Source organism: Saccopteryx leptura, chromosome 12, assembly GCF_036850995.1.
Source record: "Saccopteryx leptura isolate mSacLep1 chromosome 12, mSacLep1_pri_phased_curated, whole genome shotgun sequence".
NCBI lineage: Eukaryota > Metazoa > Chordata > Mammalia > Chiroptera > Emballonuridae > Saccopteryx > Saccopteryx leptura.
The window spans coordinates 33,774,089-33,791,650 of NC_089514.1; the positions used below are offsets into that span (position 1 = coordinate 33,774,089).

General features: G+C 41.0%; 1 protein-coding gene across 1 annotated transcript in view; it reads left to right on the forward strand.

Annotated features, from left to right (window-relative positions):
- CALCR (calcitonin receptor) overlaps positions 1 to 11,269 on the forward strand; it is an 85,299-nt gene extending 74,030 nt beyond the window's left edge. Inside the window, exons 10-14 of the mRNA XM_066353964.1 lie at positions 425 to 485; positions 561 to 627; positions 3,217 to 3,435; positions 3,668 to 3,709; positions 9,322 to 11,269. Of these exons, the coding sequence (XP_066210061.1) occupies positions 425 to 485; positions 561 to 627; positions 3,217 to 3,435; positions 3,668 to 3,709; positions 9,322 to 9,582 (650 nt within the window). The 3' untranslated portion in view covers positions 9,583 to 11,269. The remainder of the gene's footprint in view (positions 1 to 424; positions 486 to 560; positions 628 to 3,216; positions 3,436 to 3,667; positions 3,710 to 9,321) is intronic.
- The last annotated feature ends 6,293 nt before the right edge of the window (positions 11,270 to 17,562 follow it).

Sequence of the window (17,562 nt, forward strand, 5' to 3'; positions counted from 1 at the left end):
CCAAACTCTCTGAGAGCACACGATGCTCTTCCAACAAAGAACATTTCCCCTGGTTTGACCAAAGAAAATTTGTGCGAAAACATTAGGGAAATATCTTGACGGAGATGTTAAATTTGCCACTATTTTCTAAAGCAAACTACTGTTTTCCATGCTAATGTACTGTATTTTTCGCTTCATAAGACATACTTTCCCCCAAAAAAAGTGGAGAGGAAAATGCCCATGCATCTTATGGAGTGAAAAATATGGTATTTTATTAAATATTTTAACACACCATTTGGTTCAGATTTTTTTTTTTTTTCTTATTTTCCTCCTTAAAACCCTAGGTCTGTCTTATGGTCAGGTGCATCTTATGGAGAGAAAAATATAGTAGTTAAGGCTATTGACAAAGAACCAGGCGTAACTTGTATACTCTCACGTTTTCTAGGGTTCCCACTGGTGCCAACTACCATCCACGCTATTACCCGGACAATGTACTTCAACGACAAGTAAGTCTTGTGGTGGGTTTCGGTTACCTCCTGTAAATACCGTGCGTTTGTACTAACATATGCCCCTCCTTTCAGCTGCTGGCTGAGTGTGGAGACCCACCTGCTGTACATCATCCACGGCCCCGTCATGGCAGCACTGGTGGTGAGCATTGCTTCCTAAATCCATTATTAGCAATGTAGTCTCTGGGAAATGCTTTGAAAACAGTTCTATATCACATATATAACTTTCAAATGAAGCTAATTTAATGATAACCTATAGTGAACAATTTGATCTGAGAGTCTCTAAGTGAAAAAAAAAATATTTTAATGGAATAAAATTCGGGGGGAGGGTGCATAAGTTCATTTCTAGACACCCTACAACAGGGGTCCCCAAACTTTTTACACAGGGGGCCAGTTCACTGTCCCTCAGATCGTTGGAGGGCCGGACTATAAAAAAAACCATGAACAAATCCCTATGCACACTGCACATATCTTATTTTAAAGTAAAAACACAAAACGGGAACAAATACAATATTTAAAATAAAGAACAAGTAAATTTAAATCAACAAACTGGCCAGTATTTCAATGGGAACTATGCTCTCACTGACCACCAATGAAAGAGGTGCCCCTTCTGGAAGTGTGGCGGGGCGGATAAATGGCCACAGGGGGCCACATGCAGCCCGCGGGCCGTAGTTTGGGGTCCCCTGCCCTACAACAACAATATAGTGGTTTGTTTGTTTTTAAAAAAACACTGTAACTAAATTCTCCCAGTTAAAGGTAAAGAGCAAGGGTTGAGGAATGATACAGGTGTTGCTGATAAGAAAGGGAGAGACCACCACGTCCCCCTGCACTTTTCCCCCTGGCTCAGCTGAGCAAAACTAGGATGAGCCATTATCCTAACTACCAATAACGATGCACTTAAAGGATTTCATGCACTTCGCATAGGTGGCCATGCTGTTTTTAACAGCAGCCCTCCAAATAGATACATCATCAGGATATTTTACTCATTCGGAAAACTAGACCCAGAGACTTAAGTAAGTTCACCCGAAACCACACGACTAGTAAGAACTTGGCTTCAGGGAGACTATGACTGCCTGACTCGCTACCCAAGCTCTTTATTTATGCCCATACAGGGTAGTCAAACTTTTTACAAAAACCGCCCACTTTTGCAGTGCTGGTCAACCTGGTCCCTCCCGCTCACTAGTGGGCGGTCCAATCAGTCCCGGCTCCATATGGTTGCTCTGCTACTGCCCACCATGAAAGCTGAAACGCCCAGTAGGGACTAGGATGACCAGCACTGCAAAAGTGGGTGGTTTTTATAAAAAGTTTGACTACCCCTTCAAAAACCATCAAATTTAATATTTAGATATTATTTTCCTCATTAACCACAGTGTTTGGTTCAAATAAGAGTGGGAGAGATAAAGAGTCTGAGGCACAGACCATGTTCTGCTCCTGCATTGAAGAAGCATCCATTTGTAACGAAATAAATTGGATTATCATCCAAACTGTCTTCTAACTTTCCTGGCCTTTTCAATGCAAATTCTATTCTTTTTACCCATTTTCAGGGTAGTGACATACATACTAGCTCAACTGTCTTCATAAGGACCCACTGACATGGCTCTTGAATACTTAAATGTCCCATAAGAATTTATTATTAAAGGTCTTTTTTCCTTGAAGTTTTTGAACAGTAATATTTATTTATGTTTCAGGTAGTGGAAACCATTTTAATTATTTTAAAATATATTATCAATTAAATTCTAAAAACACTTGGTTCAAAGCTAGCTTCACAGCTGAAAAGAGCTGTGCCCCACCCACCAAAATGGCTGACCTGAGAGAGAGCGACCACACGAGGGCTGGCAAGGTGACCAGCGACGGGAACTCTCATCCAGTGCTGAAGGGAACGTAAAATAAAGACACCTCTTTAGAAGGCAGTTTGGAAGTTTATTGTAAAATTAAACATACACTTACCATATGAGCAGGCATTTGCACACCTGGGTACTTACTCAAGAGAAATGAAAATGCATGTCAACACAAAAGCTTGTATACAAATATCCATAGTATGTTTACTCACCACCGTGAAATTGTGCAAACCATTCTAGTTTCATCAGCAGGAAAATGAATAAACAAATCAGGTGTATAATTCATATAATGGAATACTACTCAGCAATAAAAAATCAATGAAATGCTCATATAAATAACATGGATAAATCTCACAGAATATGTTTAACCGATGAAGCCATCCCCATTAATAGAAATGAGTGGAAACGTGCATTATACCTTTATGAAGTTATTTTTCTTATAAAAAATGTTATTTAACAAAGAAGGCTGGGTTAGTTGTCTCCACTATATAACCTTTGCAGATAAAAATTTTAGTCTTCCTCTCACTGTTAATTAAGTATTCCTGGCTGTGGAGAAAACCTTCATAATGAAAAGTCAAGCAAGCAAGATCTAAACTTTTCCCCTTTGTAAAGTAAAAATCAACCCTCATTACAGTTGACCTGATAAATTTACATGGACAGGAAAATATTTCCTCAGTTAGGAAAATAAAAGGAAACGTTCATTCGAGTCTGTTACACTGATGCTCAGGGTCCCAGCAATGCGGGGCAACGTGAACGGCCTTTCGGGCATTCTCACATCCCATGTAGGTGACATCTGCTCCCCACACTAGATAAAGAGGACCTGAGGAAAGCAGGTGTCCTTCAGCGGTACTGACCTGGACGGTCTGCTCATTCATAACATCCTGTATTGGCAGATCAACTTCTTCTTCCTGCTCAACATCGTCCGTGTGCTCGTGAAGAAGATGAGGGAGGCCCAGCAGGCCGACTTCCACATGTACCTGAAGGCAGTGAGGGCCACTCTGTTCCTGGTGCCCCTACTGGGAGTCCAGTTTGTCGTCTTTCCCTGGAGACCATCCAACCAGACGCTTGGCAAAATCTACGACTACGTGATGCACACTCTGATTCACTTCCAGGTAAGAAGCCAAGGGTGTGTTTATTCCACGGCCCGCTCAGGTAGGGGAGACACGGGGATCAATTTCCTGGGGCTCATCACACTGAATGAGAGAGGGAGTCATTTCTTATCGAGCCCTGACTTACTGTCGCAATAGTAACATGCTTCTCTTCGGGCTGTCTGTTTATATTGATGGCTAATCAATGTCATGCTCACAAAAGTAACTTCAACTCTCTCCTTCCTCCTCTTTATAGGGATTCTTCGTCGCGGTGATCTACTGCTTCTACAACAGCAACGTAAGCATGCCTTTCCCATAATACCACTACTCGTTTACACAGAACCAGCCCCTGACAGTTTCCAAAGGGCTTCTTTTCTTTTGTCCTCAGTTGTGTATTTCCACCACTGCATGCTAAAGCTTTCCTGTGCTTGTGTGGTGGAGTCACTAATATCGGACAGGCAGCTCAGTCGTGATTTCCTTGGACGGCACCCTGAGCAGCAGTGTGAATGGAAAGGAAAGCCATGTCCCATGACCCAGTTCTTCATGAGGGCAGAGCCAATACCCAGCCTGCTTGTGCTGGTTCACTGCCTCCTCTTCAGTCACTTGCTGCCAGGGTCATGTCACTTAGTGAACGTTTTGAAAATCACCCTGAAGTGAAGACTCTAAAAGGATTCTCCAATAATTTATTATCTGAATATTTAGATCAGTAAAATCTAGAGATGCTGATGGCCAGTGTTTTGGGGGGGCCTTTAGTGAGAGTTCCCTTTCTGCTCATGAAATCTTGACTGAGTACCTAGTTTGTAAAACATAAAAGTGGAACTGCATAAATTTGGGAACATGGTTCAAAACCTCCCTCCTCTTTGAGGTGAAAAATCTAAACTCCAGAAAGATCACATGAGTTGCCCAATGTCATAATCATAGTTGAATCACCAGGACTAGAACCCAGGTTTCCTGATTCTTAATTGACTGGACTAAATCTTTGACTGCACTGTATGACATCTATGGCTCCTCCTTAAAGCTTTGTTAATAAACTTGCTGTAGTTATAGACCACATAATGTAAAAGTATTTTTCATAGCATCAAATTAATTCCTATAAAAAATAATCCTACACCAAGGCAAATCTCATTTGATTAAGAGATCAACCTATTTTTTCTTGTTAGTAATTAGAAAGCTCGTTTAATAATCAATTGATATTCGATTGATTTGCTATTCGTTATTTCTTCAGTTGAACACTATTTAGTAAGGACTGATAATATGATATTTTGCTGTTCTGTGACCTATTACCTCCAATCCCAATATCACAAGATTATTGTTATTCCTATCTTCCCTTTTAGTTGGTGTATTTTATTCCTTCCTTAATCCATTCATTCATCAATTCACTCTTTTATTCAACAAAAAATATATTATGCAATTACTATTGCTAGGGGCTAGACTGAAGCCTGGGATAGGAGTAAAAAGACACCCTCTGTGGCCAGCCAAGAAAGGGTCTGTTTCTTTTTTTTTTAACAGTAAAAACTAATAAATAAGGAAGACTTAGGTCATTTCATATTTATATCACTTTCTGTGAATGTATCTCCTTGCCTTTGAGTTGTTTCAAGTGGCATACAAAATAAATATTTTTCATCTAAAATAATATTAATATGGGATTAATATAAAAATCAGGTCCGGAGGGGCATACCTTGAAAACATGAGAAGATTGCATGCATTTGTAATAATATATCAATATTCACTGTGTCTTAACTCTGATGCTGTTTTTGAAGTGTCAGGCATAGAAAGCAAACCCAGAGGTACTCCTAGCAATTGGATATGTCTAGTTCATTGGAATATGTTAGCTCTGCTTTTTGAAGTAAAGAAACCAGCCCCATTTTAATTAAGATTCCATTCTGCTGACAGAATGTACAAGTGTGACATTTCTAATAATATATAAGTTGTGTACTGTGTCAAATGTAATATCATAGCCCCATGGATTTAAGTATCTGGGTCTTCTGTGAACATATCATCTTATAATATTAAACACAGCAGGGCAGTCATCCGTGCTAGACGTTATTTCTAGCTGCATGTGAGACTGGGCTGTGACTGGGCTTTGCCTGGTTGGATACTAAGTGTTAGCATGGAAGGCTTGGGCTGATGAACACAAAATGATGATGCACTATAGAACTGTACACCTGAAACCTATATAATTTTATTTACCAATGTCACCTCAATAGATCCAATTTTTAAAAAGTGTTAGCAAAGACCCCGGGAGCTAATTGTCCATTGTACAAGGAAGGTGGAGGTTTTAATTACTTCTTAGAAGTTATAAGTGATTGCTATTATGGAAGTAGGTTAGATAGTCAGTGGATCAATTAGAAGTGGGGGAGGGATTTGGAGAATTACACTCACAGAGATCAGGAGATGACCATGAGAGCATGCTTACGTATCAAACAGTTCCTACAACAAGTCTTTTAAGTATGTGGACATGGACCATCCAAACACTTCACTAAATTATAAGTACCAAAGAAACCTCAAAAAGATGGTTATGACTATACAGATACCCATTTTTTCCCAAACAGTAGCTTAAAACTTGACAGAGTACTAACAGCACAGTAGATTGTTCCCCTCGTTCATGCTTCTTGCTATTGCCCATGCACAGTGGATAAAATCGTTTGCAGATGTAAGTAGCACAACCAGAAGAATCTCAACATATTGGTCACAAATTAGAGTGTGTGAAAACTAAAATTTTGGTGATTTGCTGTAGCTTACCTCATGCCGCTTTGAAATGCCCATTGTACTAGCCTAGAATACAGACATACCTCATTTTATTATGCTTTATTTTACTGCATGACACAGATATGTATTTTTTACAAATTAAAAGCAAGACCCGTTCCCTGCAACCAGCAAAAAGATTACAATTCAATTTATTGCGATACTTTATCGCAGAGGTCTGGAACCAAAGCCACAATATTCCAAGGTATGCTTGTGGTTTACAACAGTCTCTATCTACAAAATACTTAGTCCAGGAGCTTTGTTCAAGGGTGCAGCTGGTTACCATTATTATGCTGACACCCCCTGCTGAAGTTCATGGTGGCTACACTCACTTCTGTTGGTCAAGCCCGGACCCCTTCTGATTTGCAGTTCTCTCTTCCAAGCCACCTGAGGAGCCCAGGAATTCTGGGTCCTGTCTTTACACCGTGAAGCTGTCTCTGCTATATGTCATGGCCACGCCACCGCGTGGGTACCATGTTGGACGTGGCACCAGACCAAAATGGGACGTCTTTGCTGGGCTACCAATTTACAGGACTCTGCTCTCAGAATCAAAAAGCCAGACGTGCTATATTGGGGTATTTCTATCATCTGCCTTCTTTCTTCTCCCCATCTTCCCAGGCATTCCCACCATGAAGGGGAAATGCAAGGTTTCTGTCTGTCTGTCTGTCTCTCTCTCTCCTTTCTCTCCGATTGGAGGGGCCTCTGCACTCACCACCTCCCCTTCCTGTCTGTGAGGGATTCCCCCTATGTCATGTCCTACAGGTTCTCTATATTATGATATATTATAGTAAAGCTTTAGTAAAATTCTATTTTTAGACCAGTAAGATTTTCACTGCATATACAAAGAGAAGTTTTTCTGTCTAGAAAGTCTTTTTTTTCACTCAATAAAACCTGGTTTTTAAAACTAACGTCTTTTTAGAGTAGACTCAGAAAGGTCAGTTTTGGAAATGAAAGCTAAGCCATGATTTCAGTATTCTCAAACATACTTGCGTATCAGAATCACCTGGAAAGTTCGTTAAAAGACAGATTGCGGGGCGCCCCCCAGCGGTTCCCTATTCAGTAGAACAGGGATGGGGGCCTGAGAATTTGCGTCTCTGACTAGTTCTCAGGTGATACTGACGATGCTAACGTGAAGACTACACTTTGAGAATCAGTACTTCAGGCGGAATCTAAGCTGTCCTTCATGCAGTGAATGACCCTGACTTAACGAATAGGGGAGACACAGGGAAATATTTAAGAAACACTATGATTAAATATTTTGAAAAATATTAACCTTACTTACAGATGATATTTATTTATTGTTGTCTTTTAAATAAGATACCCTTCCCAAACATAGGAAAGGAGGTAGTGAAAGGAAATTAGAAACCCTGATCTTGTAGTCTTCAAGGACCCAATTACCTCAAACTACAGGCCATATAAATTCTGCACAGTAAAGACCAGCAGAGCCATTGTTGATTTGTCCTGTAGAACACTGGGAAAAATATCAGTAACAGCCCTGGCCGGTTGGCTCAGTGGTAGAGTGTCGGCCTGGCGTGCAGAAGTCCCGGGTTCGATTCCTGGCCAGGGCACACAGGAGAAGCGCCCATCTGCTTCTCCACCCCTCCCCCTCTCCTTCCTCTCTGTCTCTCTCTTCCCCTCCCGCAGCCGAGGCTCCATTGGAGCAAAGATGGCCCGGGCCCGGGCGCTGGAGATGGCTCCTTGGCCTCTGCCCCAGGCGCTAGAGTGGCTCTGGTTGCAACAGAGCGACGCCCTGGAGGGGCAGAGCATCACCCCCTGGTGGGCAGAGTGTTGCCCCTTGGTGGGCGTGCTGGGTGGATCCGGGTCGGGCGCATGTGGGAGTCTGTCTGACTGTCTCTCCCCGTTTCCAGCTTCAGAAGAAAAAAAAAAAATCAGTAACAACTTTCTATATAATATTCAGAAGTATCCCTTAGAATTTAATAAATAGTATATAATAAATAGTATATAATAGGTACCATAGGTGCTTATGGAGAACTTAACAGGACAAAAATATGCAATTCCATCCTGATTTTCTTTTTTACAAATGTACATAAACTGAGGCCCAAATATACCAACCTTACACAGTGTGCGAAGAATAGAGCCGGGTGTAATAATTCTGTCTCTAGACCATCAGACCAGGGCTCTGCTTTGTAAAATGAGCATTAAATAAATTGAAATAATCAAAGGAAACTCTAAAGTGACCTGTATTAATTGCTTTTATAATGAGTGATGAACTTATATAGTAATTCAAAACTCTGTATGTTATATTAACTATCCCCTTGGCAGCTCCTACCATTTCTGGTGCTTTGGGAGCAACAGAAATCTGGTTTTGTTTGTTTGTCTTTTTAAACAGATTTTATGTGTCCTTATTCTTGGATCAAAGCCGCATGAGGCCCAACCTGTGGAAGTGCAGGAAATAATTTCCCTTCTTAAAGTGTGATTATTGAAAACACGCTTCTATGGGCCTCGTCTTGTGTGCTTTTCATATTTGGAGCTTCCTGACTTTAGCATCTTCTCCTCCTCTTGTGTTTTATATACAGTTTATCGTATTTATAAAGCTAGTTGGTAAGTTTGTTAACATATCAGAAGTCTTTCAATAGAAAGAGATTGAAATTTTATTCTGAAAAGGTTGTCACTCTGTAACCAGAGTTTTCTCTGGCACAGCCGACCTCTAGCCTTGTTGGATACAGGACATCAACAGAATGAGACCGCTGTCAAAACATCCAGAACTGGCCTATGGTTTACAGAGATATTTTATGGCCAATGATTAAATATTTTGTGGAGAGTTAGATAAAGATAAAAGTGTCTGCTGTATCGAAGGTGGTAGCAGATAAAGTGCTTTCCAGTTCCTTCTCCCTAAGGTGAAATGTCTGCCATATATTGAGTGTGAAACCAAATCCCATTTCGTTCGTTGATTTAAGAGCTGAAGAAGAACCTTCTGCACAGTAGCAGGGAACCTTGCCCACGGGGGCTTCGGCAACTAACTCAAGGCTCCAATTGGCAAACCCTTCTCTGCATGGCCAGCAGATAGACCACAGGGCCCCTTAGATGAGAATTACATTCCACCGACCACCTTTAAACTAATCAACATCAAGAATTGTGTTCATAAACCTGACTTGGGTCATTTCTGACAATCATATGAAAACAAGACTCCCTTTTCTCTTCCAGGTCCAGGAAACCCTGAAGCGCCACTGGAAACTAATGAAACTGCAGTGGGAGCAGCGCTACGGGCGCCGCCACAACGCCCGGCACATCGAGTTCAACGCCGCCGTGGCCTACGCCGCGGCCGCCTTCGACGCGGAGGAGAGCGGCCTCCCTCTCTACATCTGCCACAACGAGCCCCGGAACCAGCCGGCCTCCATCCGCCTGGGCGAGGAGCGCTTCGAGGCCATCCCTATGGAAATCTTTGAGCGGGAGTCATGCGCTTAAATGTGACGCCAATTCAGCATCGTGATCTCTGAGCCTTCTTCATGCCCTGGGAGAAAAAGCAACCATGCATTTAAAGTGATTCCCATCCCCTGTCCCCAGGTGCCAAACATATCATTCGTGAAGAATTATTCAGTGATTTTTGTCCATCGTGAATCTGAAGAATGTTCTTCTTGGTACTATTGCTATGGGAGACAGTCTAAGGAATGGAGTCTCCCACTGCGACACTTGTAAATTCCATCTTTCATCCAGTGCTGAAATGCAGGTGTAATGCGAGCAAAGTATCCAAGGAAAACAAGTAAATTGACCTAGTTCAGATACAGGGTGCTCCTTGTTCATCTTGAGCCATTTATACCTTTCAAAATTAAAATTGCTATTGAGAACTTTCTTTTAATTCTAAACTTTGAATCAGACTATTTCTGTATTTGGCTATGAATCTGATTTTTAATTTTTTTATTTCAATCAATTCTGGTGTTACTCAGATGGTTTACCATCCACACAATGTAAACCACAGAGATTACAATGTGACCTTTGTAAGACAAAGTGGCTTTCTAACACAGGTCAGACTAAGAATGTGGAGAAAGACCTGCGCTTGGCAGGAAGACATCATGCTTTATGTGAAACAAGAAATTGAGTCCATTTTCTTGAACCGGTTTGTTCATTGGTTTACTAACCTTGTATGCAATGTGGTCTTGGATTATTCTGTCCACTGGGCAGCCCTAACTTTTGTAAGGAATTGACCGTCAGGTTGACTGTGCTTTGGTCACTGACATTTATAAATTGGGAGGTCACAAAGTATCCTTTGCTAAAATTTTCACAAAACTGCCAAAAATATAATTCTTAGTGGAAGAGAATATTCTCTTTAAAGAGAGTCTTCTACTTTCCTAAGCACCAGGATTTATAAAGCCAACCACTACAAAGTTTATAGAGCCGATTACCTCTTGCCCTTGGGTGCTATCTAGCAGTAAAAGACAAATTTCAGACTGGTAATTAAAGGACTCCACACAAGTCCATTAACTGCCTTTCACCCCGCTTCAAAGCTTGAGATCTTAATGTTTTCCTGGAAGATTCAGTAGGGCTAATTAGAAATCAGTTTGTAGTTGACCTCTTGTCTGATGCAATTAGCAAAACCAGAGGAAGAAGAAAATGAGGTAACTGCTACAAGTTTAACCATATACCAATTCATTTAAAATTAAAGTAGTTTCTCATTGAAGCCCAAAATTATAGCCCATGTCTCTCTTTACTTCCTCAGTTTAAAATCTACAAAACTCCCCAAATCAACCAGTATCATTACTGGCACCTAAAATTAATTTGTGAATTTGTAACAGTAATCAGAGTTATCATTATTTAATTTGTATTCTAAATGAGGAGATACATTGAAACCCTCCAAATCTTAAGTCTCATCTATGACATCTTAAGTCACTGTGATTAGAAGTGATTCAGTTGTAGAAAGATAAAAAACTAATTTGTTCTGGTTACATATATAGTGTACTCCCACCCCCCAAAAATATATTCTTTCAGAAAATATTTTGGATACTAAAGTAGCTTAAGTCTCCTTCACTGACTGTAACAGAGGAGTTAAAAAGAGGGTATTTTTCCAGTCACAGTGTTTATGTAGTGATTGTTCTATTTTTGTTTACAAACGTGGAAAACAGTGTATTTTGGGCAGCTCTAGTACAAATGTGATAATATATTGCTAAAATATTCTAGATGTTATTAAGCTAATATAATAGGGGCTGAAGAAAACAAAATTGCTTATTGTAGAATTGTGCATTGTGCCAAAATTGTGTGAAATTTGCATGCTATGTATATGTATAAATTAATACAGTGTATGTGATAAACAAAATGGTGTATATGTGCATATTTTTCTAAAGAAATATATTCTTCATCTTGTCATTCATTCATTTTGTTTGCTGCTCATTCCATATTCTTTTTCATCTTTGTCGTGGACTGCTAACATTTCATCCGGCTAGTACTGCAGGAATGGAGAGGAGAATCCAAAAGACTAGGTTAGAAAACCATATGCAGAAAGATTATGGATATTATGTTTGTTGGCTTAACCATCTCCAGTCTTCAATCTAACTATATAAACTTTGTGGCACATGTCTCATATCCTTGATAATACAAAAACTACACACAACTATCAATGTACATCTTATACGTTTGGGAAGCACAGCAAAGGAATCTAGGGCAAGGAAGTATCATATTCTTTTATTGTTCTTGGGTGTTTTGTTTGTTTATTCATTATTCTGGGACCAAATCTAAACTGTCCAACATCACATCAGATCATTAGAATTATTATAATTATTGATTTTTAATATAGTTTGAGAGAGAGAGAGAAAGAGACTAAGGCTAGATAAAAGGCAACTATTATCATATAATTAGAATGCATAAAGGCCACTATTGGAAATACTTTCAGATCTTGGAAAGTATGAAATAAAAAAAAAACAGCATGAAATAAAAAGAAAGAAAGAAAGAAAAGGGAACAGGAGCAATCTGTAGGGTCTTCACACTGCACAATCTCATTCAAAATTTGTCTCATAAGATCTGGAGAACTTTTTCATAAAGGATTCATAAGGGGAACAATTTCCCCTGTATGTTCCAGTGGGCGAGACACCCTTGTGATCTTGAAGAACAAAAGTAATGTCCCATTATTACCATACAATCTGATTCTTCAAGAGAGTAACTGAAACTCAGATGGTCAGCTGCCCATCTGCTGGGTTCCCTTCTACAAAGAGATCCTAAATGAGCCTTTGGATACACATGGATATCGTGGGGTCCTGAGGAAGGAAACATGTTTTAAAAAAAATGACATGATGGGAACACTATCATCATGGAGCTCCAACCTGTCTCATTCATTTCTTCATTCATTTTTATTGATGTTTCATATACCTTTCATTCAGCTATACAACAAATACTCATTAATAGTGGTTATCATGGCAAAGTTTCTTTGCACTGGCAACTGCTTCCTTTCTGTGTTATAGTAAAAATCGAAACCTGCTAAGTGAACTATTATCCTAAAACCACAACCACTGATACATTGGGAGGTGTTCTTCCACCAAAGAACAAAGTGATGCATGTGGTTGGAGCCAAGTGTACTCTTTCCTCCTCATTAGCCTGGGGGTGGGAGCAGCTCAAGGTCTAAGAAATACCCTCAGAACAAGATCTCTGCACCTCTGCACAAAGGTTGAGCAAGGACTCATTCTCTTGACAACGAGGTCTAAAATAGTGGCTCTTCCATTGGATTACAGTTCAACTGCTTATCCAAGGAGTTAACACTTTAGAGTTTCAAATAAGATTATTCAGGAAGAGGGGAAATCAGAAGCCACATTTAGAGAAACAATTGGGTGAACGCAGAAGCAAACCTCATTTGTTCTTTTGAGAGAGTAGACAGGCGTCTCACCCCTAACTTAAGCTTAATTAAAATTGATTTTACGTAACTAATCCATAGGTAACTTGTGTGGGGTAGGGAGATTGGGGAAACAATAAGTGAAGTCATAAGGAAAAAAGATAATAATATGTGTATGTGAGCACAAAGGAGGGTAGAGAAGACGTGTTTGAAAAAAAGAAGTAGCTATGTTTCTGATGGTTTTTATTTCTCTGGACATAGAAGCAACCTCTGCTTAATATCTGAATAATATGAAACAGTGAAGAAGAGAAAACACAGCCATTGAAACTGGAAACTAGCTTAAGTCATGAAGATTTTTTAATATTGTATCTTCCTCCACTTCGGTTAGCAAGCATCTCTGAAAAATTGCAAAGATTTTTCCATTAACTTCAGCATTGACCAGCCAGTCTCAGGTCACTGATTAGTGCTCTTTTTCTAGTTAGGGAAACTCAATGTCTTCTATCTAATGCTCCCAGAAACCCTCCCACTGAGACTCAAACTGTGCTTTGCTCTTCTGCAATTGACCAACAATGCCACTGCATGTCACCGCTGTCTTCTTTACTTACAAGACTATCTTATTTTAATTTGGAGAAATTGCATCCAAATAAAAATCTCAGGGCATTACTAGCGAAGTGCTGAATAGAAATTCAATAAAACCAGTTGAGATGTCTTTAATGAAGGAAAAAAAGGTTGAGAATAGAACAGAAAGCTTGGCTCTGTCTAACTCTGCCAGACTGGCTGATCAGAGCCAGCTCACTGGTCTCCCCACACAGAGGCCCTCCCGCTAAGCATATGCCCTCAAATCTTTGCAGAGCCCGATAGGTGGTTAGCCTCAGGACAGCAGGCCCTCCTCTGCATTGGGCAATCCCCCACCCTGCCCCTATGCACCTTTGTGTTACAGCTTCTCTATGCTGTCCTCAAGGGGGAGATCGTGGGCCTTAACGTTATAGAGAACATCCCTTAAATAAAGATAATTGGAGAACAATAAATAAATAAATAATAAGAAAAAACACCAATCCCTGAAACACTGCAGTTAATGTAGATCCAGAGACACTAGCTTACTTACTCTTTATAAACCAAACTAGTTTTCTCCCCATTTTTGTGATGAGAAAACTAAGTGGAAGAGAGGTGGAGTAGTGTGTCCACCACAGCCTCACAGTCAGTGGCTGAGCTAGAACTGGAATCAAGGTGCCTTGAACTGGAACCAATGCCTCTGCTTCCCTCCCTCCCTCCCTCCCTCCCTTCCTTCCTACCTTCCTTCCCAGGAAAAATGGTTTATTATCACACAGAGGCCCTCCTTGGTACCTGAGGTCATCAGGGCACTTTTAAGAAGGCCTCATGTAGGACATCAAATAGCCCACAGGCCTTTTAGGGCCCCAGGCCTGGGGACAGGAAGGATCCCCCCGAGATGCAGCTATGAGTTGTCTCAGAGACCCAAAAGTAGCCAGGAGGACCTGATTATCCGTTTTGTTGACTGACTTCAACGTGGTCAGACATTCAGTCACCTGGGCGACAGTCTTGCTCCAGCCCCTCCATCAGGAGGTGTGCCAGCTCCTGCTCATAGGCCTTGTAGTATAAGATTAATTTTAATAAGTTGGCCATAGTCACCAATTAACAATCGAATTTCATGTTGGGTTAACATATTAAAGCCCCACAACGTATAGGGAATAAGAGACACAACTGAGACCAAAAATAAAGAGACAGAAAAGATAAAAAATAGTTGGGAAAAGTTATGCTAAGGAAATATGAACAGAAAAGTGAGTTTATCACTAAATATCTGACCAAATAGAATTTGAGACAAAAAAAAATCCCAAAAGACAGAAGAAAATTGGATACTCATAAAGGGAATAAATTGAACAAGAAGATTAAAACCATCATAGACTCATATGCACCTAAAAATACAGCTTCAGGCCCTGGCCAGTTGGCTCAGTGGTAGAGCGTCGGCCTGGTGTGCAGGAGTCCCGGGTTCGATTCCCGGCCAGGGCACACAGGAGAAGCGCCCATCTGCTTCTCCACCCCTCCCCCTCTCCTTCCTCTGTCTCTCTCTTCCCCTCCCGCAGCGAGGCTCCATTGAAGCAAAGATGGCCCGGGAGCTGAGGATGGCTCTGTGGCCTCTGCCTCAGGCACTAGAGTGGCTCTGGATGCAACAGAGTGACGCCCCAGAGGGGCAGAGCATCGCCCCCTGGTGGGCATGCCAGGTGGATCCTGGTCGGGCGCATATGGGAGTCTGTCTGACTGCCTCCCTGTTTCCAGCTTCGGAAAAATGAAAAAAAAAAAAAAAGGAAATAATACAGCTTCAAAAAAAAAAATCAAGCTTGGAGAGTTATATAAATGGCTAATCACTATGTTGTACACCTAAAACGAATATAATATTATATGTCAACTGTAATTGAAAAATAAATATAAAAAATATTAAAAAGATACAAACTACATTAAGCAGCACAAAGAGAACTTTAAGAAGAAAGAGATGATTTATTAATTCTCACTGAGGATTTTAACATGCTGTCTCAGAATCCGAGTGATCACACAAGTAATATATCAGAAGTGTTATAAAGATCCAGAAAATAAAACTATCAAACTCAAGGGATTAAAAATATATCAAATTCGCCTGACCGGGAGGTGGCACAGTGGATAGAGCGTCGAACTGGGATGCGGAGAACCCAGGTTCGAGACCCTGAGGTCGCCAGCTTGAGCGCGGGCTCATCTGGTTTGAGCAAAAGCTCACTAGCTTGGACCCAAGGTCGCTGGCTGCAAGGGGTTACTCGGTCTGCTGAAGGCCCACGGTCAAGGCACATATGAGAAATCAATCAACGAACAACTAAGGTGTCGCAACGAAAAACTGATGATTGATGCTTCTCATCTCTTTCCATTCCTATCTGTCTGTCCCTACCTATCCGTCTCTCTGACTCTCACTCTGTCTCTGTAAAAAAAAAAAAAAGAAAAGAATAAAAATATATCAAATTCTATTCTCTACAAAGAGGAAACATACATTCATTCTGAGTACACACAGAATGTTTACATAAAGAAAACCTCCATTAATTCTAAAGGATTAATGTCATTCAGAAGCTCTCTGATGATAACATATAAAATTAAAAATTGTAAGAAAATTGTAAGAAAATTGTAATTGAAACAATCTGTTGTTGGAAACAATAAGTATTTCTATATAACTCTTACTTTTAAACATTAAAAATTATAGAATAGTGACTGTTTTATATTAGTGTTATATTAGTCTTTAATATTAATTCCATTTACATAAACAAAGTACCACATCTTTAAATTTATAGGACACACCTAAAGCAGCTCCTTGAAGGACACTTAAACCTAAGGTATGTTTACCTAAGAAGACACAGAAGGTGAGCAACAAAGTAAAAGAAAAACGAGCCCTGGATGGTTGGCTCAGCGGTAGAGCGTCGGGGGACCCGGGTTCGATTCCCGGCCAGGGCACATAGGAGAAGCACCCATTTGCTTCTTCACCCCCCCCCCTTCCTCTCTGTCTCTCTCTTCCCCTCCCGCAGCCAAGGCTCCATTGGAGCAAAGATGGCCTGGGCACTGGGGATGGCTCCTTGGCCTCTGCCCCAGGCGCTAAAGTGGCTCTGGTCGCAACAGAGCGACGCCCCGGAGGGGCAGAGCATCGCCCCCTGGTGGGCAGAGCGTCGCCCCCTGGTGGGCGTGCCGGGTGGATCCCGGTCGGGTGCATGCGGGAGTCTGCCCGACTGTCTCTCCCCGTTTCCAGCTTCAGGAAAAAAAGAAAAAGAAAAAGAAAAACGATGTTCTTTGAGAAATGGCCTTGATGCAGTGATATCCTCTGGGTACATGATCAGGCACACCATCTCAGAGCTCACGGCCCAGAAAGGTTCACAGACTAAATTAGGTGCTTAAATCATGCAGTTTATTTAATCAACTGAAAACACTCAGTGAGAAGCCTGGGGAAGAAGATGGGATAGGTTAGCACATCTAGGATAGAGACTAGCAGGATAGACTAACCACACCACCTGAATCCTTAGTATAGCATTTACATGTCCTCTCTGGGCTGCATATTTCCTGCTAAAGTTGTGCTTGTGGGTCCCAAGGTACGGTTTGAGCCATGGACACACAAAGTGGACGATGCCAATAGCCAACATTTGACACTCGCTCTTGTATCAGAGATGTAAGGCTAAATTCTTCTGGCTGCAGTGGTAGCTTGCCAGTGATCATAATCAACAGCTATGAGTTTTTCTGCATTTCTTGGGTAGAGGATACAAGAATTCGAATAGATGTCAGAATGGATGACATATTTTTTTTTATTCATTTTTTAGAGAGGAGAAAGAGAGGGAGAGACAGAGACAGAGAGAAGAGAGACAGAGAGAGAGAGAAGGGGGGAGGAGCTGGAAGCATCAACTCCCATATGTGCCTTGACCAGGCAAGCCCAGGGTTTCGAATCGGCGACCTCAGTATTTCCAGGTTGACACTTTATAGAATGGGTGACATATTTAAGACCTTACCACTGTTGTCTTAGAAGCCTTGTGCATATGAAGAGTATCAAGAAAATCTGGGGATCCTGTGCTGTAGTATATTTAGGGTGTCATAAATGGAATATGCTCGGTTCAGTTTATTCT